General features: G+C 47.8%; 1 protein-coding gene across 1 annotated transcript; it reads right to left on the reverse strand.

The window, feature by feature from the left end:
- Positions 1-226: 226 nt before the first annotated feature.
- galm (galactose mutarotase) lies at positions 227-20,211 on the reverse strand. Its single transcript, XM_049006896.1, is given in 8 exon segments — positions 227-979; positions 8,570-8,744; positions 10,673-10,767; positions 10,769-10,824; positions 13,692-13,773; positions 14,197-14,403; positions 18,113-18,267; positions 19,807-20,211. Coding segments are annotated over 8 exon segments (1,035 nt in total). The 5' UTR covers positions 19,994-20,211; the 3' UTR covers positions 227-901.
- Positions 20,212-23,004: the final 2,793 nt, after the last annotated feature.

The following is a 23,004-nucleotide window of genomic DNA, read 5'->3' on the forward strand; positions in this document are numbered from 1 at the left end:
GTGTGTGGGGGGGGGGGGGGGTATTATGAATATACATGGATGGACCGTCCCGCTTTTCAAGCATGTCTCCACTTAAACCCCCCTGTGGTACTTGGTGTTATTGTTAAATTTGAATTTGTACCATTTGGTTCATCGGGTGCTTCTGGTCCCGTGGCCTGCAGATGGAGGATGTTCATCGCTTGACGTGAGGTCCGTTTCTGCACTCCAGGTACGGCAAGACACCGTGTCACCACAATAATCAACCTTTATTATTGTAACTGGATAGAAAAGGTTAGGCGCACGGCACAGGTCCAGTGAAGCACCATTGTTACATTTCCCTTTTTTTATTAAGAGAATTTTTTTGTCCCTTGCAATAGTTTTATGTTCAGTACATCATCTACAAAGTAATTTGTACACAGGATGCCTATGAACACGACATGGTGTCTGAACTGCACTGGGATTAGACGTATGCCAATTCTGTCCCATAATATGTCGTTATCTTAGCTGACTGGAGCTGGAGACTTTTTCCCTCCCAGCTACTAATTTATTTTATTACCCTTATCAGCTATGATGAGGTCGTCAGCTGCCTCCCGTGCCTAACCTTCAGAATACACCACGTTAATGTTAATTAGATTGTGCTGGCTATTTTTTTTTTTTCTCTCTTCGAAGAATTGTAGCGGACATCTGAGTCTATTGATCTGTACAGATAATTTGAGATTTACGGAAAACCATCCACTTTGGATGGATGTACGACGATTTGATGCTTGTGGGTGATAGTGGTGGAATCGATAAGCTACAGGTGTGACTCGTGTAACTCGAGCTCATTTGAGTAGTTTTATTCATGCATGAGAACACCTACGACTCGGGTGAGCGAGTGTTTACACTGAGTGGGACCTCCCCCGTCGCTCATCTTCAGGCATCCTCACGCAGTGGTGAAGGTGAAACACGTGGTGTGATTGTACTCCACTCCTGGCCTCAGCAGTGCGTCAGGAAACTGGGGCTATTAAAAGAGGGAAAAAAACGTGCGATAAAGGAATTGGAAAGGGGGGGGCCTGTTCTACCGCACACAAGTCAGGCCTGAGTGGGAGGAGGTAGGGGTGTCCTGCTAGTCATCCCTTTGTGAGTTCACTGATGTATCACGCTGTGTTGTGCTCTGCGTACAAAAGGAAGTGGACACCATGGCAGTGGGAACAATTTTACTCTGGATGCAGCGGGGCACATGCACCGTGCCACAGCTTTATTGAGATGATCGTGTGTGATCTCAGGGTAGATGTAAGCGCCATCAGTCCATGGTAAAATTTGCTAAATGTAAAGCCAGCTATGGTAAATTGTATTTACCAAAATTTCAGTAGAGGGAAGCCATCCAGACTTCTGAGGAACTTAATTACTTTTGACGTGACACTATAAACTGATGTGGTCGAAGTCACCACTGTAAGTAGTACTCATGGACTGTGAGCTCATACCGTCAACGGTGCGTCTACAGCAGGGTAGGGGAAACCCTGTCCACCACAGCCAATGCGTCTGTGAGCTCCTAGCACCTCTCACCTGTAAATCACCTCACGCTGGGCAGAAGTGCCTTCTTACCCAGTTTTCCCAGCGTGGAGAAGCTCCTAAGGCTTTCAGATGATACCATCTGCGAGGGAAGAATGAGGAACGCGGAGAATTCCATGCAGAAGATTGGCCGGCTAATCAGCCAATTAGCCATCTGCTGCCGTTGTCTCACTTTTATGTGCCTGCTGCATGTCCTGGCTCGCTGTTTGTTTGTTGCTACGCAGCTGAATGGCATTCTGACAGTCCGTGCAGGGTTATGTAACACAGGAGCCGAGTGAGTGTGTGTAATAGGGCCCGTGGTGGTTGCTATGGATCTGTAGTCACAGAGGCGGTTGCTAGGGTATGGAATGGAGTCTGAGATGACCTGTCTCCTGGACTCCCACCTAACGAGAGAAGGTATTCAGTTGGCCCCAACAAATGAGGGCCTTTCAGACTCTTCAGGAAAAGGGAGGAAGGGAGCTTTCGCCATTTTTACCTAGAGGCAAGCAGTCATCCCATATGGCCAGCAGTATAAACGCCTCGACAATCAGAAGGTCACCCAGGGGATCCTGCTGCAGTATTACTGAGTGACTTAATTAGCCTGCCCTGCTTTGATATCGGCCCCCACTGTATAAATGGGCAAGGTGGTAAGCGGGGCTCAAGGCGATGGATTTCAGCACCCTCCAATTGAGCAAACGGTTAACGCAGCCTTATATTTGGGAGCGGGACTGACATCTGCATGGGTTATTGCAGTAGGGTGATATGGTGACCTGGACGATCGTCCCGTAATTAGGGTTAAGGAACTTCTAGGTTGTGACCAAGTGAAAAATAATCCCACCACCAACAGAAGGTGATGGGAAAACGACAGATTTTTGTTTGTTTTTTTTAAACAGGGCAAACCTGTTGGGCCATAGGTCTCATGGTGGCTAAAATGTGGCCGTTCAGCTAATCCTTTGCAGTCATGTGACCCAGACGTCCATCACCTCTGCCCTGTTTCCCACAACCGTTCCTTTTTACACATTTGTTATATATGCAAACTGGAGCAGCTCCCAATCTGTCATTCGCCTGCTCGCATTGTTCCTGAGCTCAGTCCGATGCAAATCTCGGCTGGACGCGGTGGCTCAGAGTAGCCGAGAAAACAGACCAGCGGTGGCACCGGCCAAAACACAAAGGCCATAATCACTGAGCAGAAAATCGTCGGCCATTAGCGTGCGGGGACCGGAAATGCTGCACAGTCAGGCTGCCGCGGTCCACGGCGTCACGCACCGAGCGCAGCTTCCTTCTCCGTCAGCTGCTGCTGCTTCCTCTGGGCGAGCCGGAAAACGCTGGGCTCTCGCGCGCGCACAAAAACACGCCATCGACAATTACCCGCTGTTATTGTTAGGGCACCTTTTAGCTCTTAAAGGCCCCGCCCTTGTCAGCTGCATAGCGACTTAAGCGTGAATGTCAAATCAAAGTGCCAGACACAGAGGGATGGTTTGACAAATTGCCGCCATCGTGAGTGTGTGTGCGTGCGTGCATGTGTGGGGTGGGGGGTGCTTTGATGCCGGACAGAAGGAGGGGCACAATGGACTCCCCGTGCAGCCACACGACTACCTCTGTCATGCTGAATTAGGCTGGTAATATTCCATCGTATTGGACTAAACAAGGAACAAGCAGGATTTCACATGGAAAAGCAAACAAACATGCGTGAAAAATCTCTGCTGTTGGACCGTCAGAGCCTTAGGTATAGGTAAGCACTGTCTGCTAAAACCTCTAGAAATTATCTTCTAAGCTTCTGCAGAACCAAAACAAGCCTTTTGTTTAGCTGTCACTCGAGCTACAAAATGTGATTTCCATCCCAACATATTGGAGTCGTCCACAACCTGTTAGCATCCCCCTCAGTGGGGTCTGAGCTCGCGGCCTCCCCATACCCCATATCCCCTGGGCAGCAGGGGTCACCTGCCCCACGAGGCCCCAAAACACAAATGATGACCGATCCTCTAGGGCACCGGTGCCACGACGCAGGTGAACAACAAAGAGGGGCCTGATTTCGGCTGCGGTGTATTTACAGCTCCATAAATCCACGGCTCCCATTACGAGTGCCATTAAACAGCCTGATGGAGGTGAACAACTGCCATGATAAATTAGTTGTGTGATGACTTTTAGCATGGAAACTGTTAAAAAAAAGGGCAAGTAGAAATGGTCATTAAAACAGTAATGTGGCTGCTGGCAGCGGCCGGCGCTCTAATCCTCCGTCAGCTGCCCTCCCTGGGCTGCTGCCGGCCCTTCTGCACTATAAGTGGCTGGAATTATTTTACGTCGATTTCATCATTTGACTTTCAACAATGCAGTGAAGCCCATACCCGTTAATGATGGCGCTCACTTTCCGAGGCCTTTAGAGGGTTCTTGCTTGCTTGGCGAGTCCATCGTGCCTTTGGCTGTATAGTCCAATCCTTCATCCACAAATTATTATTGCACACTGAACGGGTAAATTCTGGATTAGTGGTGGCATGGCTGTCTGTATCCTTTGTCTGTCTTGTTTCAGCGTGTTCCTCTCCAATCCCAGCTGCTCTATACCTGCATGACAGCTGCCGCCAAGTAGAACAATTAGCAGCCACTTCCGATTGTGAGGGCCTGATATAACATTACTTTAGTGATGTCTTTAGTTGGTCCTTATACCACTATAACTGTCCTCCTAGACCACCGGCCCAGATCAGGTTGCCCATATAGGACTTGCCGCGGCAGACACTCCTGATCCATCCAAATAACACGCCGATTTTTAAACTTGCACAGTCTACAAAAGAGCGGTTTAGGATGCATTTCACTGCGCGTTGTACTTTGTATGACTATGTGTATCCCAATTAAAGAATCTTGAATCTTGACACCAGCGCAGTTGGTACTCAGCGAGTGTAGCCTCCAGGATCTGTCAGTTTGTCCTGGCGAGCACTTTTGAGCAGGAAGCGCTCCAGCAATCTTAGCTGGCAGCTTTATATGAACCCATACTACACAGCTGTATAGGAGAGTGGTAATACTTGACTTTGTAGGTGGCAACTTTAGTACATGCAGATGTAGGTGCTCATTTTGAAATCCCTTTTTTGAAAGCTCATTGCTGTTTTATTGGATTGTCAATGGCCAATGCTGCAGCCCATTGATAGAATGAAGATATATGAAAGAACTATTGTGAGAGGTTGATGTTAAAGTGAAGGTAGGAGTAAGGGGTCTGCATCTCCATTAACACAGCACCTCCATCTTCGTGGTGTTAACTGTCAAGCCCACCCTGCTGTAAACCTTCACAGCGGCAGCAAGGACGGTTTGCAGATGTTCTGGAGTGTGAATCACAAGCGCGCAGTCATCAGCATTTTGCAGCTCAGTGACCAGCACTGCAGAGCCCTTGGTGGCCGCCTGGAACCGCCGAGATGTTAAAGAGGTTTCCATCCAGCCTGATGCCAAGAATATTCCCACTACTGCTGTCCAGCTTATCATGAAAAAGTTTCGTGACACATAAAAGGAAGATTTTTGAAGAGTTTCGGTGCCAACACGCACCTACCCCGGTGAGTACATGTACTGCCATGTAGTGGTCTTACTGTAAAAATCATGTCTATAATGGTCTGATTCTTCCTGAAGCCACACTGTGATGCTGGCAGCAGATGCTCTGTTGGGTGCTCCACCAGCCTGCATGGTTTGACCTTTGCTAAGACCTCGCCTGCAACAGCAAGCGGCGATATGAGATGACTGCTGTCGCACATGGATTTGTCACCCTGTTTTTATAAAGAGTGATAGTATTGGCATTCCTCCATTGTTGAGGGATAATCTCCTAGTCCGAGACCTGCAGGAGCCTTGAGGGATCATTTTGGTGCACGCATAGGAACCTTGTTTGAGGAGCTCTGCTGGGATGCCGTCGATGCCAAGGGATTTGTTGTTTTTGAGGGAGTTAATGGCTGCTAGCACCTCTTGAACGGTCGGTGGGTGGTCAAGGACTTGAATGGGTGCCTGATTAGTAAGCTATTCCAGAACAGAGTGATCATTTGGTAAATGCTGATTGAGGAGGGATTCAAAATGTTCAGCCCACCTTTCCAAAATCTGTTTTTGGTCCTTGAAGATTGCGAATTCGTCTGCTGCTTTTAAAGGTCTGATGGAACAGTTCCAAGGGCCATGGATAGGCTTTATGGAATTCTAAAAAGTGTGCGTGTCATTTCTATCAGCAATGACTGGATTTCTTGAGCTTCGTTAATCCTCCATGTGTTTTGTAAAGTGCGTAATGTTTTTTGCACCTGCTTGTCCGCCACTTGCCACTGCTGCTGGAATATTGCAGATTCTGGGCAGGTAAGTGTGGCCCTAAGTGTTCCGTGCATAGTGTCCGAAACCGACATAATGATGTCAGAGTTCTTGTCAAACTGATATGTTGGAATTCAGCTGCCTTCTGTTAACTTTCCTGAGATGCTAAGACGATGATCCAGCCAGCATCCCTGACCTCTTATGGTCTAAGTCACAAGAACATCGCTGGTGTTAATCCGTCTTGTTATAAGATAGCCGATCAGATGCCAGTGCATGGATTGCACGTGCATCCAAGGTGTTTTGTGCAAGTTCATGCTCTGCAGAGTGCTAGCAGCCACAAACCATTCAAGTTGACTTCTCCGTCACCTTGCCTACCCATTTCTCTACTCCATATACTGCTGTCTCTTCCCACTCTCGCGTTAAAGCCACCCAGAGGAATCTTATCATACGGCGAAGAGTGTTATCCTGTAACTGGTAGATACTGTCCTTTACACTGTTATCTGATGGCAGGGTTGGCACATAGACACTTAACAGAGTACCATAGCGTGCCTTTGGTCCGAGGATACCGACGCTCGTCAGGCTTTCTCTTCTTTCGACCAGTGTTTCCTGTGAGCTTGGGCAGAAGGTTGTTTCTAATAGCCGGACCCACACCATGTTGATGCTGGCTTCCAGCGCGGCAGTCTTTCCAGAAGAAAGTACAGCCTCCCTCCCTCTTGTTTCGGAGAGCCTTCGGCCAGGAGCCTTGTCTCATTAAGAGCAGCAATGTCCACTGTGTAACGCCCCGATTCCTCAGCCATCAGCACGGTCCGTCAGTGAGGCCTACTACCATCAGTATCCAAGGGAGTCCTATCATTCTACATTGGAAAGGTCATATTTTTGTTTTTACCGCAGGATGGAATTCCCAATAGGAGCAGTGACCTACCCAGGAGATGGTAGAGCGGGCAATTTTTAGGCCACCTTTTTTGGGCCCTTCCCCTATTAGGCTAAGCAGTGCGGTCGCTAAATAGGGCCGCTCAGTCGAAAAGCAGCTGCCACTCATCCCCAGCTGCTAGCCACCATATACTCATGCCGCTTACATGCAGGACTCCTACTAGATATTCACAGGCCGTTCTGTTCTTCTGGCATCCCATCCAGTGAGGCCAGACAGGTGGAGACCTACACAGTGAGGTTTTTAAAGTGCCAGAGGGGGCACACACTCCCCATTAGCACCATCTTCACCAGGATAAGGTAAATTCCGGAGGCAAGGGAAAACCTGAAGATGACCCACCATTCTATCGGAATGCTATCACACTGCTTTTCTGTAGTCATTGTATCAATAGACTTAACCGCAAGGCTGCTGGGTAGTGGCTGGCCAAGAACAGCCTCTAGGGGGCACTGTGATGGCAGTTTGGCAGCCTGGTTGACTGAATTCCCCCTCACACAGGTACGGCCGCACAGTGAGGGGGTCCCAAGTGACCCACAAACCGTCTCCTCCTGCATGTTTCTAACCTTCTTTGTGCTTTACCTCCCTCCCTCCTCTCTCTAGCTTGTCCACATCCTTCGCTCCATGCCTCTCTCCTTTCATCCGCTCGCCTCCCTGCGGGATCCTGACTGGGCCGCACGCCTACCCCCTCCTCTCTGGTGTCTACACTGTCATCCTGTTGCACCAGAACTTGACTGTTGGAAACATATTTGCTTTGTGTTTTTACCCCACCCCCAGAGAAGAGGACGGCGGGGTGGACATTGTAGCCCCCACATGGATTAGTCATCACTCGGTAAAGCACCAACCCCTCGCTGCGCGAACAGGCATTCCACTTGTCCAAAGCCCCTTCTTGATGAACTCTGTGTGCGTGGGAACTTGCCTGTGAGACCATCCGGCTGAAACTAAATGTTTTAATTTAAACTGAAAATTCGTGTTTGATTCCCCCGCACCACGTAAAATCAGCGTTGATTTAGGCTGCTGTGTCACTTTAGAGCAACAGCTACTGTCCACTGGGGGAAATCGCGGGAATAACGGCATTTCCAGGAATGAGGGAGGACATGGGACCCCCCCTACACCAGAGAGTGGTGTGGTCCACGTGAAAAGCAGTAACTTAGATTCAGGAAGTAACCATTCCAGATCAGCATGAAAAGAGGGCGGAGCCAGTAACAAACATTTGTCAGAAAGGGAAATAATTTCTAAATGCCTGAATTTTGCTGCACCTTGCCTGCATTACCCCATATCCCGTGTCTCCATGACTGGCAGTCATGTCCGATAAGAGTGGCAGCCTATTCCGGCATGATAATACTCGCTCCGGCGCACGCTCCTCTCCAAATGCAATACTTATCTACTAAATGTGTAATATCCTTCACCCAGGGCGTCTCTTGTGGAGTGTTTTCTCCACCTGGTTCTTTGCTGTTATGCCATTATGATGTCCTTTGACTGCGCACATCGCAGACCTTGATGACACTATTCGCATCCTCCCGCTACCCGACCGGATCGTTTTGTATCACGGGAGATAAAGAATCTTTCTGAGGAGGAACACAGGATGTCACATCTCCTCCCTGTCCTGCGGCTCTTTAATCACTGGCCTAAATCGGCATTATTGCAACTATTCGTCTGAGATTGATGATTCCAGGTTCGGTAGGCTAATAAAATATTTGAGAGCCTTCAAACCAGTATTTAATGTGAGTAGTTGATCAATAAATCAGACTAATTAAATTGTAATAGCCTGGGAAAAAAACTCCTATAATTTCTTTCCTTTAAATGGGCTTCAGCTGATAGTATGTGGCTCTAAACTGTACTGTGCCCCCAACCCCCCAACCCCCCGGCACCCAACTGTACCTTATTGACGGCATCTGGCCAGTTCTGGGTCTCCAGGCAGAAGGAGCAGTGTTTGGGGTAGGTGGCTCCATCCTTTCCCTGCAGGCTGCCATCCAGAAAGTTGGCAGTATAGAACTGGACACCGGATTGGCTGGTGCTCACCTCCAGGACCCGCCCACTTGCTGGGTGGTACACCCTGGGGAAGAAGGAATTCATTCTTTTCGACTGATGTTCATCGACTGACAGTCCAAAGACCATTTGAAGACCACCTGGGGGAATCTCCGAAACACCCCACCGTTAGGGACTCCCACTTAATACGAGTTACACCTCCTTTTGTATCCAAAAGCACTTCAAGAGTTGCATGTAGACAGAAGACTTTCGGAACATCACTGTTGTACTATTTTGTCCTCCCCGCCTAATAACCTCTCTCGTTAACAAGGTGTTCCTAGCCACAGAGCATTCCCTGACGGGAAGTTTTTTGGTTATTGCACCAATTCTCGGTAAAACTCCAGGTCAACAGCCACACCGTATTTAACAGGCATCTGCGCCATTCTAAAGCTTAGCCGTCCAGTAGATGAACCTACATGATTCTCTGTTTTTTGATTCATGATTCGTCCAGCTAGTTCGGGAAGGAATTTCTGTAGGAATCCTAAGTAGCACCGACAAACCTGCACTGTGGTTGTTTACAGCTTCCCAGGGCTGTGAACCTATGACCACCTACATATCCCCCGCTGCCCTGTCTCTTGGGGTATTCGCCGAGAAGTTGTGCCCCCCCCCCCATCAGAGACTGGGGATAATTTTTTTTTTTTGGGGGGGGGGGGGTGAGGGTGTTGTCAGTGACCCACGTTTCACCTCTGACCTGCCAACCTATGGCGCACATCATGATTTTGCCAACCCCCCCCCGGTTAAACCCGTCTGCTGCACAGAAGTGACGCCAGATCCCAGTTGGCCCTGCCAGCTCCGGTCAGAGTCACTTCAGCATCAGCGGGTGCAAGGGAGTGACTCTTGGCAGGCGAGTACAGCAGCCATCGGGGACCAAACAGAAGGCCGTTCAGGTGCCCGGGAGGGCGGGTGCAGGACAGGAGTCTTCCTATGAGGGAGAAGCTAATCCAATCCAAGCAAACAATTCCCACCCTGGCTCCACCCACCTAACCAAGCCACACCCCCATTCTAGAAGCAACGGCAGAGCATTTTTCAATTTGCATCAGGAGAGAAACCTACAAGGAGATGCTTCCTTTCCTGACTTTCATGGGTATGAGTCACCTTTACTACTTCAGCGGGACAAGTGGCCTCTTAACGCAGTGATAGGACAATGCGTCATACATGCGTCTGCTTTATGCATAATATATAGCTATCAGGGTCATGCATTATAGATGCTGCAATATAAACAAATGACTGACATTATGAAGTCTCTCTGAGCCACTGAGCAGTGAGTAATAAAGTTTATTCGAATAACTAGACTCTGCTCCCCCCCTCCGCTGCTGTCGGTATGACGACGACTCTGGTGGAAGACGAAAATAATGATCTAAGTGCCTCACTGCTGCCCAGCTCCAGTTCACTGAGAATTTAATGGGCATCTTACAGAAACAGCAACATGCTTTTCCCCAGCGCCGTGAAATGTGCAGCCCAGTGCTGGGACGCCACTTGAAACAGGCTTGTGTTTTCTGGCAAACTGCAGGACTTCGCTTGTTTCGCAGTAGCAGGGAGGGGTGCAGGCATATTAGCGATCCCCAGGAACCGGTGTCCTGCATTCTCTGGGAAGGTCTGGATCCACGGCCACGATTCGGTACAAACGACTCTGATTGGAGCAGGGGGACATTAGAATGCTAGCCAGATTCCTTTTTCTTTTTTCAGAGTTTATTTATCTGGGTCAACGGAAGTTGCTGCATCGCGTCCCCAAGCAGCTTTGAACCACGGCACGTGTTTAGGCCTGGCATCGGGAACTTGGCACTTTGTCTGAATATCTCAGTTGGCGTCTAGGCCTCAGGCCTTCGGTATGTAGGAACATGTGTAGGAACATTAAACGAGCGTCATCCCTCAGAGCAAAAGCACATCTGAGAGGCTGCACTTTTCGATTCTCCCGGAGCGCCTCGATCCGTAAGCAGAGATGGTTTTCAGCCTGACCTTGCACACGGTCGCTCCATCCAAGGCTGCCCGGGCAACGACAGGCAGAAGTTGTGGTCGAAACCTGGACCGGGCACTTCCCTCAGCCGGGACCCCCAAAAGCACAGGCTCACGGAGGTCGAAGGGTGAGCCATCCACCTGTCTGATCTCCCCTGCAGAGGAGACGAATCGTTAGAGGTGACTGTGTTTATTTGCAATGCCCCCCCCCCCCCACACAAATTTCACTGACAGCATGTGAAGAGAGTGACTAGGCAATATAATCACCACAATCCACCAATCCAATCATCTCTGTACTGCTTTAATTCCATTTCCGGTGTACTGGAGCCCAAAGCAGGCCGGCACCAAAGCTTATCGCTAATTAAAATCTTTATTTCCCTCAAATAAAGTTCCTTGTATGGGTCACATCGCAGTCAGGTTCAGCTTGTTTCTGAGGCTCGACCGGCTAGCGAGCAGCGTCCCTGGTTGCGTTGCCCATGCCGGAACGCAGCCCTAGTTTCCTCCGAGCCTGGCGGCACCTCTCGTTCTCAGATTGCCTTTTGTGCACCCCCCCCCGCACCCATACCTCCCCACCTAATCCCTGCAATTTCACAGCTTAAAAATATCTCCCTCTCGGCGATGGGTATCAGCCAGATCGCCAGCCTTTACTTATTCAGTGCCTTTCATGTCCAGGATGGGAAGCCAGACGGAAATTAAAAGGCAGGGAAAAGACCCCATACTGCAGAATGAGCCCTGGCGAGCAGCATGGAACACAAACAACAGGCGGGCGAAGCTAAAGGCCAGCTCTCCAGACGGCCACGCCTTGCTGCTTCTGCGATGAGGCTCAGCAGGCTAGGACACCGTGCCTGTGACCAGAAGGTCACTGGTTCAAATCCCAATGTCCGTAGGGTGATTCCGCCGTTGGGCACAGCCCATAATATAAAATACCTGCTAAATAAATAAAATGCAGAAGTGGGGAGGGGTGCAGCCCTTTCAGCGACTCCCCAGGACCGGGTGTCCTCCATTCTCCCGGAAGTTACGAGCACGGCATCGCTGTATATGGGATGTCCGCAAGCGCCACACCAGAAAGAGCCGATGTGCCCGGTCTCTCTCCTTGAGAGGTGGAGGGGGGGGTGATGGTTTACAGGCGACCTTCTCAGGTGGTAATTGCAGTCTCGCCTTTTTTTTTTTCCCTTCCTCGGGGGGCCCCACGTCAGCATTTACTGTCCGACTGTTTTGATTGGTGAGTCGTGACCTGTTCCGGATACATTGTAGCACTGACTCACTGCCTGTATTTGAATGCACTTATTACATATTTCATCCGCTCTCCCTGGGGCCAGAGCGCACTGAATTCTCATGAACGTGCTCCTATGAATGGTTAGGTAAGCTTAATTACTTCTTCATTTAAAAGTCAAATGTTGTTTTTCCAAGAATACAGCCCTGGGGGGGGGAGGGGGAACAAGGTCTCAGCACATTTGCTCTAGTTGTACGGTAAGGTGAATTGCCACCAAACAACATCGCATGTCCTTGGACTCATCAAACATGAACGCCTTTGTGACAGGTAACAGAAACATGTTTGTTTGCTTTTGCGCCCCCCACCCTAAAAAAACGGATGACGGGGCCATTTACAAAACAAAACTGACGGTAAGAAACCTATTATAATAAAGGTGTTTGGCAGAAATGCTGCACTTTAATTTAAAACTGCATTTGGAAACTAAGGTGATAAAAGTCAATAAAATGAGCACCGACAACTTCTTGTATAGTAGCTTGTATATTCTTAAAGGATAATGTATTTTTATTTTCTTCTCAGCTTTCCTGCCCCGGGAAACAGTCATAGTTGGCCCGCACATTCCGTTTTTTGCCATGCAGGTAGGCTGCACTCTTCTCCACTACGATCTGCACGGGTAGTTCGGTCCGTCCACATCATGTCACTGCCAAGGTAAAATGGGGGCCAGCCTCTGGTCAGGCGCCAGTAATTTACCCATTACTTTCTTGTTGTCGGGTTTCATTAATCAACGTTCAACGTCTGTTCTTGAACAGTGGCTCCCCTCTCCGAAAATGTACTCCCTGATTTCTGTGGCACTGCAGAGCTACAGGAGAATTACTGGGTGAAATTGGGAATTATTCATCTAAATTCAGGTAGATGCAATTTCTAGTCTGCTCCTTAACACCTAGTAGCATTTTCACAGCCTCCCTCCCCCCTACGACTGGCCATGATGTTCACAGACTATATCTAGACTACAGAAAGTAACTATAGTTCTGATATTTCGATCCACTTCAGTTCTTGGTCCACTCCTTCTCTGGCAGAAATGCCAGTTTGGTCAGCTGGCTGGAGTGAGATTTTCAATTCGAGACAAGTCCGCGCACACATTCACATGTTGTTAAGTTTTATTACCTTGCAAGTAATCTGCAGAGTTTGCAAACTAACCCAATACTTTTGATGTAGCTAATTTTAGGTTCATAATGGAATAATACAGATTTGCTGTAAGCTTTCTTGCGTGAGTGTTAAGCTAGATGTGTGAGATTTGGCAACCCTGCTTGGGGAAGGAGAACCTCACGTTAACAGATTTGAATTTTGCAGTTTTTTTTTGGTTTTGGAACCCACTGACTGGTATAGAACAAACTTGTTGATTTGCATGTTCTTACCACCGTGACTGAACCCATTTACTAGCGATTTGAGATGAGCAAGCGCTCAGGTTTTGCGATGAAGACGTGATCAGAGGCTCTGCCGTGAGCTGTGCGATGTTCTTCTTTGTGGCCAACACTTTTTTGCGGCAGCAGGACAAGGCTGTAAGATGGTTGGGAACCAACAGGGTCTTGCTCACTACGTATCGCCCTTTGCATGCAACAAGTCTAAGCTGCCAAATATCGGAACCACTTTCCTTTCTTAGCAGGCAAGTCTCTTTGACAGTGTAAAACGTGATTTTTTTTTGTTAGAATTCAGTCACTTTAAAACCCCCCTTAATTATCCGTTTGGCCGTTTTTATCCTCCAGGCTAACATTCTTTTCCTACAAGGCAGGAGAAGTGAACTACTTTGCCAACCTGTGGGAATCATGTTTTCATCCACCGGCAGATAAGCGTTGCTGGTGATGGACACTTCATGGTCATATATGTCCGGAGCAGCCTGGAAGGAGGACGTGCTTGTGGTTAGTCAGGGCATGAAGAGATAACTGGCAGACCTTCAACCCGAGCAGCGTCTGATAACATCTTCTGACTAAACGCGCTCTGGCAGAGGAAGCACGCCTGGCGATGACACACGTCAACTGAACTTTCAGACATTTGTGGACAACAAGAATGTAAGCGTGCAGAATTAGGATGCTAGACAGCATTTTTCAAAGCAAACAAAATGAACGAGCGTGTTTGTAAGAGTAAGTTAGGCCTTAAGCCTCAGCATGAAGGCGTGAGGATGGCCAGGGCACCGAAATTAAATGAGTAAAGAACTTGCTGGTACTTCCTGAATTTTGGTCGATTTGATGCTGTTGCTGATAATTCAAACTGAAATGCTCAGAGTGTTGATATGTGGACTACGAGGCAGACTCTGCCTTACGTGGCCGGCCAAGTTGAAGTAGGAGTGATTCGTGAGGTTGATGGGCGTGGTCTTGCTGGAGGAGGCCTGGTACCGGATGCTAAGGGTGTCTTCGGCTAGGATGTAGGTGACGGTGGCCTGCAGCTCTCCAGGGTAGCCCTCGTTGCCATCGGGGCTGGTCAATGACAGCCTCACCCCCCCCTCCACTGATTGGCTGCACCAGATGGCCTGAAACACAGAAAGAGTGGGAGTGTATGCGTGTATGTCTGTGTGTGGATTATGTTTATATTACATTGTGGGGACCATTTATCATGTCTTACTTATCAACAAACAAACTTATATCCATACCTATACCTGTTTTGGAAATATAAGCTTCAATCCAAGCTTCATGATCACAAATATCAGGTGATGTGTTTCTGCTGGGTTTAGACCACTGAGTATCTGCCTGGCCTGGATGGGGTGGGAGAGGGGGGCCACCTTTCCAATCATCTGCTGGAATTACAGCATGTTTGCCCATAATCCCCAATTACAAGAACAAACAGTGTTCAGGCACCACTGTCCACACAACAAACGTGTGACGTCTTTCCGCTGCTGGGGAAATTATGCATCCCTCACCACCATTCATAGCCTCTGCTGTCTTTCTTAACCCCAACCATGAACTGCCCCCTCAAGGGTCAAACGCCTCGTGCATTCAAATGGTCCCGCAGCCAGGAGGACTACCAGTAGGGGGTGACATCTTCTTCGACACGCACATGTACTATTTCTCCAGTGTCTCTCCCCGCCCCCCCCACATGGTGAGTATCCTTCTGAATATCCTTGACAGGGATATTTCGCAGCGACGTCATGGTCTGCTGCATTTCACCCCCCCCCCCATCTCAAGCCGTAAACAGCGTAAACAGTGTTTGTGGGCTAATACACTGCCTTCTGCTGACAGCTGGGGATCCTCTGAAGACCCGTTGCAGGTGAAATACACCTGGGATTTCGTTCAAATGACACTTGTAGCTCTGGTTTTACTGTTTTTATTCCTTCATGCCCTGATAGTCCTTGTTTATGAGCTCAAGGGCTGCGTCACCGGAGGAGGACTGAGCTGTAATCGAACACACTGCCTACCCAGAATCACGTGGCCAAGACGTCCACATCTGTCTCCCCCCCCCCCCCCCCCCACACAAAGTGACCCTAATTGCCTAATTGCAAAGAGAGAGCTGAAGGTTACATCAAAACACATTACGCGCTGATGGACGAACCGAAATGGATATTAATTTCTCCGGAAGCTCCTTCGAGCCCGTCTCAGATTTTCGATACGACGGCCACAAGGCCTCATCCGTTGCCTCTCCGAAGCAGTTGTTTTTTTTTTCCCTCTCCGTACTTCCGCCGCGAGTTATCTGCACGGAAGCTTTGGCGCTACTCTTTACCGTAAGAGTCGTCCATAAGGAAGCAGATTCGGCATGATAAGATAAGCTGGTAGGCACAGGAAACCCGGCCGGCAGCCTCGTCTGGCGGTCCGCTGCGCTCCCTCGCCGCGCTGCGCCGTCACTCGCCTTTCCATCATTACGGTGTCTGCAAATGTGATTGTAATTTTTTTTTCCTCCCGCGAAATATATTCCATTAGCACACATTAGACTGAGCTCAGCGCCGGTCAATATTCAGGCCTACCCTGCCCTCCAATGAAGGTACAGTCACATACAGGCGCAAATCGGCAAATTCCGCTGCATTGCGGTTCTGCTGCGGGGGGGGGGGAGGAAAGACCATTTTAATGACCGATGGGGGGACGAGGTCGGAATTGCCATCTTAAAAATCGATGCTCGACGGGTGTTACGGCGAATCATTAATATTGCGTTTCGCCCAGGCCATCCTGAGACCAGTGAAAAGGGATCTTCATATTCCTGCAGTCCCTCAGAACCATTACAGCTTTTACTGGGCCGGATGGTTTTACCGGGCAGAAAGCGTGATGGGGGGGGGTTGGGCGGGTGGCACAAGGAAAAAAAAAGTTATTGGGGCCGTGTCAACCGCTTTGTGCACTAGGCACAGCTCTGGGCCGTGGATACGGACAGCTTCAGACGCAAGGGCATCAATCAAACAGAGCCCCAGCGGCCGGGAGAGCCAGTCCGGCAGACGGCTGTCAGTTTGGTGCGAGCCGAGGAAAAATATGGAGAAACAGCACGGCCCCGACAGAAGATATATGTGGAGAAATAGCAGAATAGAAAAAGAAACTTCACCGGAAAAGACAGGAAGCTCAATATTACATAAAGTACTGTCATCTCTTGTGAAATGAAATGGAAAAAATGAAATGGGGGTATTAATTATGGTTACAATTATGGCTCCAGTGACGTTTCTTATGAGAATTCAGAAGCCATCGGAAGGAAAAGCTGGAAATTAAGATGCCGGTTCTTGTCTTCAATGCCGCCTGATAAACTTGGCCTTTAGAACATCTTAACCTCAGAACCAATGCAGACTAACACCTCCTGCGTGTGCCCCACTCATTTCAGCCCCACGAACCGGGTCACATACTGCTGGCCACGTTAACGGTCATTGGCATTTACGTAAACCATATCGGGCGTGAGCAACATGGTACACTGACTGATCCTAGAATCCTGAGGGCGGCAGCTGGAAGCTGATTGGCCCTTTGTAGTGTCTCTCCTCTGTCACTCACAAATTCAAAACACATCATTGGCTAATGATAAGATTGGTCCCTCTGTATGAATTATGGCCCCTTTTATGCCCCCCACCTTAAAAAATGTATCCCTACTTAGAGCATCTCTTTTTTTCCCCCCCCTAGAGTTGTTGGCATGTCAGCCTTGACGAACTGGCGTTACTCCAGGGGGCCTTGAGCATCTCTGAAGGCCTGTTTGCGTGCCTGACCAGTTTAAATATACAGCTGGCACCAGCACTGCTGGTTCCAGACCATCCAGAGAGATCGCCTGCTGAGACTCTCTGTCAGTGTGGCTGCGACGGACCCCGAGGCCTAAAATGTGCCGCGTCTGGGTCCTCAGGTGGTGAAAAACCCTCCAACGATCCTCCGTTGACAGAGAGGCTGCCAGGCGCCCCAGGGGAGAGTCGTCTGCCGAGCCGTTAAGAGTTTACGCCGCGCTTTTAATTGATTCAGGTCTAATTATGAGCAGTAAGACTGGAGACGGCTCTTCTCAGCATGTGCCAGACCTCTGCACGGGGGCCTCACTAATACAGAATGAGCAGTGAATTGTGCAAATCGGCACCAGTAACCTACCAACACAGCTCCCCAAAGCTTAGGAGGTTGGGTCATATTCGCCTGGAAGCCCCACTTGGACAAAGCCATTGCAGAGACTGGGCCGATATCTCCCAATATCCCCCCCACACGCACACACACACACACACACACACACACACACACACAGATAACATGTGCTTTGAATACAGAGTCCCCCCCCTACTCCGCTGAGATCGTCGGCGGCTCTTTGATTCCAGGTGTCAACCCGGGGACATCTGATAAACCTGGATGCGGAGGCAGAGCCCAGAAAAAGGAACGCAATTAAAATCCGGCCGGCTCGCCGCGCTCCCCCACCCCCCCCCCCCCCGACAATCGGCCGAACAAAAGGCAGCCAGGCGCGTTTCTTTTTCCGTTGTCCGAAGGGGGGGCTTATTTACATGCGGCCGCTGAATGCTGATGCCACAAGCACGCTAACATGCTACAGGAGCACAATAAGCATCGAAGAGCCCATGTGACATAAATAAGTAAACGGCTCATAAATATTGATGTAGGAGGCTGGAGAGTGGAGAGGGTGGGACTGGGGGGTGCGGGAGCACAGTGGACAGAAAATATCCTGAATGAAAAGGAAGACTAAGGTCATTAAGAATATGTCGCCCCCCTGTCGCCACATTGTTTACCCTTGGCTGGGATGGTATTGAATTTCTGGTTTGAGGCCATTTCTTTGGTCAGTTGTTTACGTATCGATCGCCTTACCTTATCGAAGCCCCTTACTCCCCCGTGGAGGGCATTGGGCCCGTTATTGATGGCGAGCTGATACTCCTTCCCGTCAACCGTAAATCTGCCCGCGGCGATCCTATTGGCCACCCGTCCAATGACGGCTCCGAAGTACCTGGTATTGTTAAGATAACCTGCGATGAAACAAGCCACGCGTGAGCCGGATATGAGATGATTCCCGTGGTCGCTTCCATGAGGCTCCGTCGCCTTCTGGTAGACCCGTGTTTCTGTCTCGCTGGCTAATGAGGAACGGTACAGCCCAGTGCACCGTCCATCTTGGCTTGTTAAATCACGGCCAACAGGCTCAAGGTGTTAACGAAACGCACGGAACAATGAACAGAAGCCGTTCCGTGTCACATCCCTTAGCCGTCGTGTTCTAAGTGAATAAATATCCCCATTTATAACCCTGCTTTTGTCACATATTCAATATCACCTACTGCATCCACTTTGCTTTTTTCAAAATAAACAAAACTCTTCCTTTGTGCCCTAAGTTATGAAATATCAAAATTTTTATAGATGCTTAAAAAAATGCAGGAAAACTGGTGTATTTTTTGTCTCCTTGGGACTTTGGAGAGGTTTGACTGATATCTACCTATAAACAATGCAAAAAAAAAGTCAATGTAGAATTTTATGACAACTAATAACATAGAGACAAAAATGATGGCTTGGTGGGCGGTACCATCGCTGCAAAGGCCCAGGTTTACTGCTTAATATCTGCCCCTTTTGTTCTGGTTGACTCTGCATTTTCTATCTTTGTGCCATTTTCCTCCTGGATTCCACAGGAGCTGCTGAATCGGAGAATGCTCTTCTCTTGCCATGTGTCTGCAGAAGCTGGTATGTACTCAATGTCCCATCCTGCCAGTAACCCCTAAGACAGGCTCCACCTCACTGCGACACCAGAACACCAACAGGATGTACACTTATCAGTCGTGGGTAGGTGCCCTTGTTTAAGGTTATTGTTTCCTCACTCGCTTGACCAATCTCTTCCCACGTATCGCGTTTTAGTGTTTGGTCTGTGTTATAAAAGAGGTTTCCCATGAAATCTGAGCCATTATGTGGCTTAATGCCACCAAAACCAGTGTAATCTTTTATGCCAGTTTGGTTTATAGCTACCAGTAACCGTTGCAGAGCCTGTGGTCGGTGTGCTTCATTACGTACCCCTCTGCCAGACCCCCTTAAGGTTGCTGCCTGTGACAGCACAAGTCATTTGAAGGTGGCTGAATTCCAGGAGCTAACAGAGGTAATAATATACTCGAGGGTGGCTCTACCCAGTATACTTAAATACTGAATGAACAAACAACATCCCAAATAGCTCAGCCGGGATGGCTGTACTGCACTGCCTCGCGGCCATCGCTGGGTCACATGACCACGTTCATGTGACTTTACTTTGTATTACTTTTGAAAAGTTGCATGTAATTTTTATCTTAGTTTTCATCTATTATGACACTATTCTTAAGCATATTGATTTCCACCACTTAATTTTTACTATTATCATTGCAAGATCGAGTAGACATTATTTTGACATTTACATCACAGGTCCGCATACAGACATATGTTAAACTGTAAAATGCTTCGTCGGATTATACACAAAACGTTTTATTAATTTGTTTCCCGAATTTATGCGGTCTGTCCTCACTGCAGAAATGAAAGACCTTTTGACGGAGCAAACCTACCTTGGAGGTTGTCAAAACCCAGCACGATATCCTTAAATTCACCGTCCCTTCCCTTGGTCTTTATGGACGTTATTATGCATCCCAGTGATATTATTTCGACTGTGACACTTTGCGATTTTAAGCTCCACTTCTGCACGCTTCCTTGCCCGGGTATTACCCCAAACTCTTCCTTGGTAACCTCCGTCATGCCTGTGAGAACGACGGATCGTTTAAAAAGGATTCGTCTGAGTTCGGGTCGAAGTCCGATAAAGCAGCTAAACCTCACAGATTTAACTTTACAGCAGCTTCAGGGGCGGGACGGATCCAGCATGAACTGCAGCTGCAAGTGGGGAAATATCTGACACCCACACATGTACTGAAATATTACAGTAAACGAAATATTATGCGAGTTACATCATCAAAAGGCGCCACACTTTTCATATTGATCCGAGTCCAGTTGTTAGTTAGAAAAACTAACCGGTTCATTGCACACCTTGGGTTTCGCCCTAACTGACTTTTTAATTAGCGATCTGGAACAAGATACTATTATAATCCTGTAACTTTAAGAAACAAGTAATGCAGTATCAGGAGTGCCGTTGTATAAGTCAAAATCTTTCATTTCACCTTGATCTTCTTTTCGTCCGAATTATTGTTCCTTTTACCGTAATTAATACGAATTGATAATAAATGGGCGTTGGAGAGTTGAATTGCCCTTCATTAACAATGTGAGCTTATTAAATATTTTAATCTTGAGTTTTTTTTTATTGAGGTGACATGATAGCGTAGTGGTTAGCACCGTTTACATATATGTCTTCCATGTGTTTGTATGAGTTGTTTTTCTACATAACTTTTTAAGTTTTGTTTGTTTGTTTGTTTATACACACTTCTAAATCATCCAGTAAATTATGTAGTTTAGTGAATTGGTGACACTAAATTGCCCATTGTGTGTGAGTGCTGTGATAGACCAGCATCCCGCCTGGAATGCCTTCTGCCCTAATATGCCTTCTGGAATAGATTCCAGGCTTGCTGTGTCCCTGATCTAAATAAGTGGTTATAGAGCATATACAGATGGATTCAGTATTTTAAGAAAATGTATCTTTATTTGTATTTTTATGGGGCTGCATGGTTATGCTTTTGCTTCACGCCTCTGGGACTGGGGTTCGAGGTTTCGCCCTAGGCTCTACTTGTATGGAGGTAACATGGTAACATGTTTACCTGCCCGTGTCATTGCCGGGTATCACTCCGGGTTCTCCAAAAACATGCTAAGATGTATTGGAGTTTTCCTTAGATGTGAATGTGCTTATCACTGGGGTGTGTGTGTGTGTGTGCGTGTGTGTCCGGGATTGGCTCTGAACCTCTGTGACCTTGCATAGAATGAGCAGGTATAAAAGATGGATGGATGGATGGATGGAAAGGTAACTGAAGGTAAATCCTTAATATATGTGAAGAATAAGATGGTTATTGGCGGAGGTACCTACTGAAACAATGCCATGGTAGGAGTTCAAGGAACGTCTTCAGTGTTATTTTTGTACGTTTTGGTGTGTGACTCCAGCGGGTCCCATAAATATTACAAACTTTGAATTAATGAAATCAGGTCATTTAAACAGCTTAATGAATTCACATTATACCGCGAACCTTCAGTGGGGCGAGATGGAGCTAAACGGTACACCTGGCTTTCCACTCTTTAATGGAGTCCCAGATGGCCTCTTTTGATGACCAATATTGCCGCACATGTTTTTGGCAGCCGCGCTTTCGGGAGGTTTAATCCCATGGTCTGTTGCCTTCTCCTTCTGCCTCTTCTTCCTCCCGCTGCAGAGGGGGTGGGGTGGCTGGGTGGGTGGATGTCCTCTTGATCAGCATTCTGTGATCTACCTCAGCTTGGGCACCAGTCAAGCGTGGCCGGAACTTTGGCACAATGAGTTCCATACCCACAGAGGCTTCTAGACATGTCAGCACCACCTGGGTGCAGGTGGAAGCCGAGGAACTCGTCCATGGTCTAATGTTCAAGCATGAGGCTGAATGCTATATTAAATATCTGAAACCACAGATGGGGAGGAAGCAAACTCGCGACTCTCAACGCTGTTAAAAAGGTGCTTTTTTTTTTTTTTAGGTCTGTCAATCACTGTCCCGCGAGGATTCAAGGAGACAGGCGAAATTGACTCAATTAGGATAATAATTATTTGAATTGGGATGCAAACTGTTCAGCCGGAGCAAATGCCACCAAGACGGTGATCCATTGGGAGCAAGTTTCACACAAGCGTTTCAGACCAGATCTTAGATGATAACTTTCCTTTTTTGAACAAGTACACTTGTTTCACTATTCAGGGTAAACAAGAACAAGATTTTGCATCCTCCAAAAATACTGCTATTGCAGGTACATGTAGAATAATTGTTTATTATTGAACAGTTCTATGCATAAGATGGATTTTATGAGATGTTCTTGTGAGATGCAATTTCTTTTGTTGGGATTTTGGACAGACTGTTTTTTTGCTTGTCTGATACAGTTTACTAGTCAGTTACACATTAGTTCCCAGTAAAATGGTGTCTCACAGTTGCTGTGTTGTATAAAAGAGTAAATAATGAAAGGTGATCATTTACCTCATATGCTAAAAAAGGAAAAACAGGCAGGTTTCACTTTGCTGCCTCAACCTCTTAGAATGAAAATTAATTTAGATCATTGATTTTTTTTTCTCTCTCTTTATGTTCCACCTGAGATGTAGAATTCCAGGCAATCGGGTGAATAAAATTGGATCTTTAGACTGAATATTTGCCAAGAATATCATTGCCACTGATCAACACTGTTACAGTCCAGAAATAGTCACTCCATGAGCAGTAAGAAATTAACTGGATGGATGGATGATGAATAGATGGATAGATAGATGGATAGATGGTGTCATGAGTGGCAGATCTAGACGGTTCTGTAACGTGGTTTCAATTGGGATTAACTAATTGTCATTTCTCTCTAATTAATAGACAGAATATGATGAGGCTTACGGCTATGTGATGGAATGACAGCCGCTTTGATTATAGAGCGTAAATGACGTGTGAAGGTGGATCCTAATCGTTTTAGCGGAACACCTTGGACCGACAATTCTGCAGTGTGCTTTTTGACTGAGGTGCTGTCAAAGGTAAAACAATGCGAAACCTAAATATACAATCGGGGCCACATTATTAGGTACACCTGGCTAGTCCTGACTAGGAACCAGTTTGCCCCCAGAA

The sequence above is a fragment of the Brienomyrus brachyistius genome, chromosome 3 (genome assembly GCF_023856365.1).
Source record: "Brienomyrus brachyistius isolate T26 chromosome 3, BBRACH_0.4, whole genome shotgun sequence".
Taxonomy (NCBI): Eukaryota; Metazoa; Chordata; class Actinopteri; order Osteoglossiformes; family Mormyridae; genus Brienomyrus; species Brienomyrus brachyistius.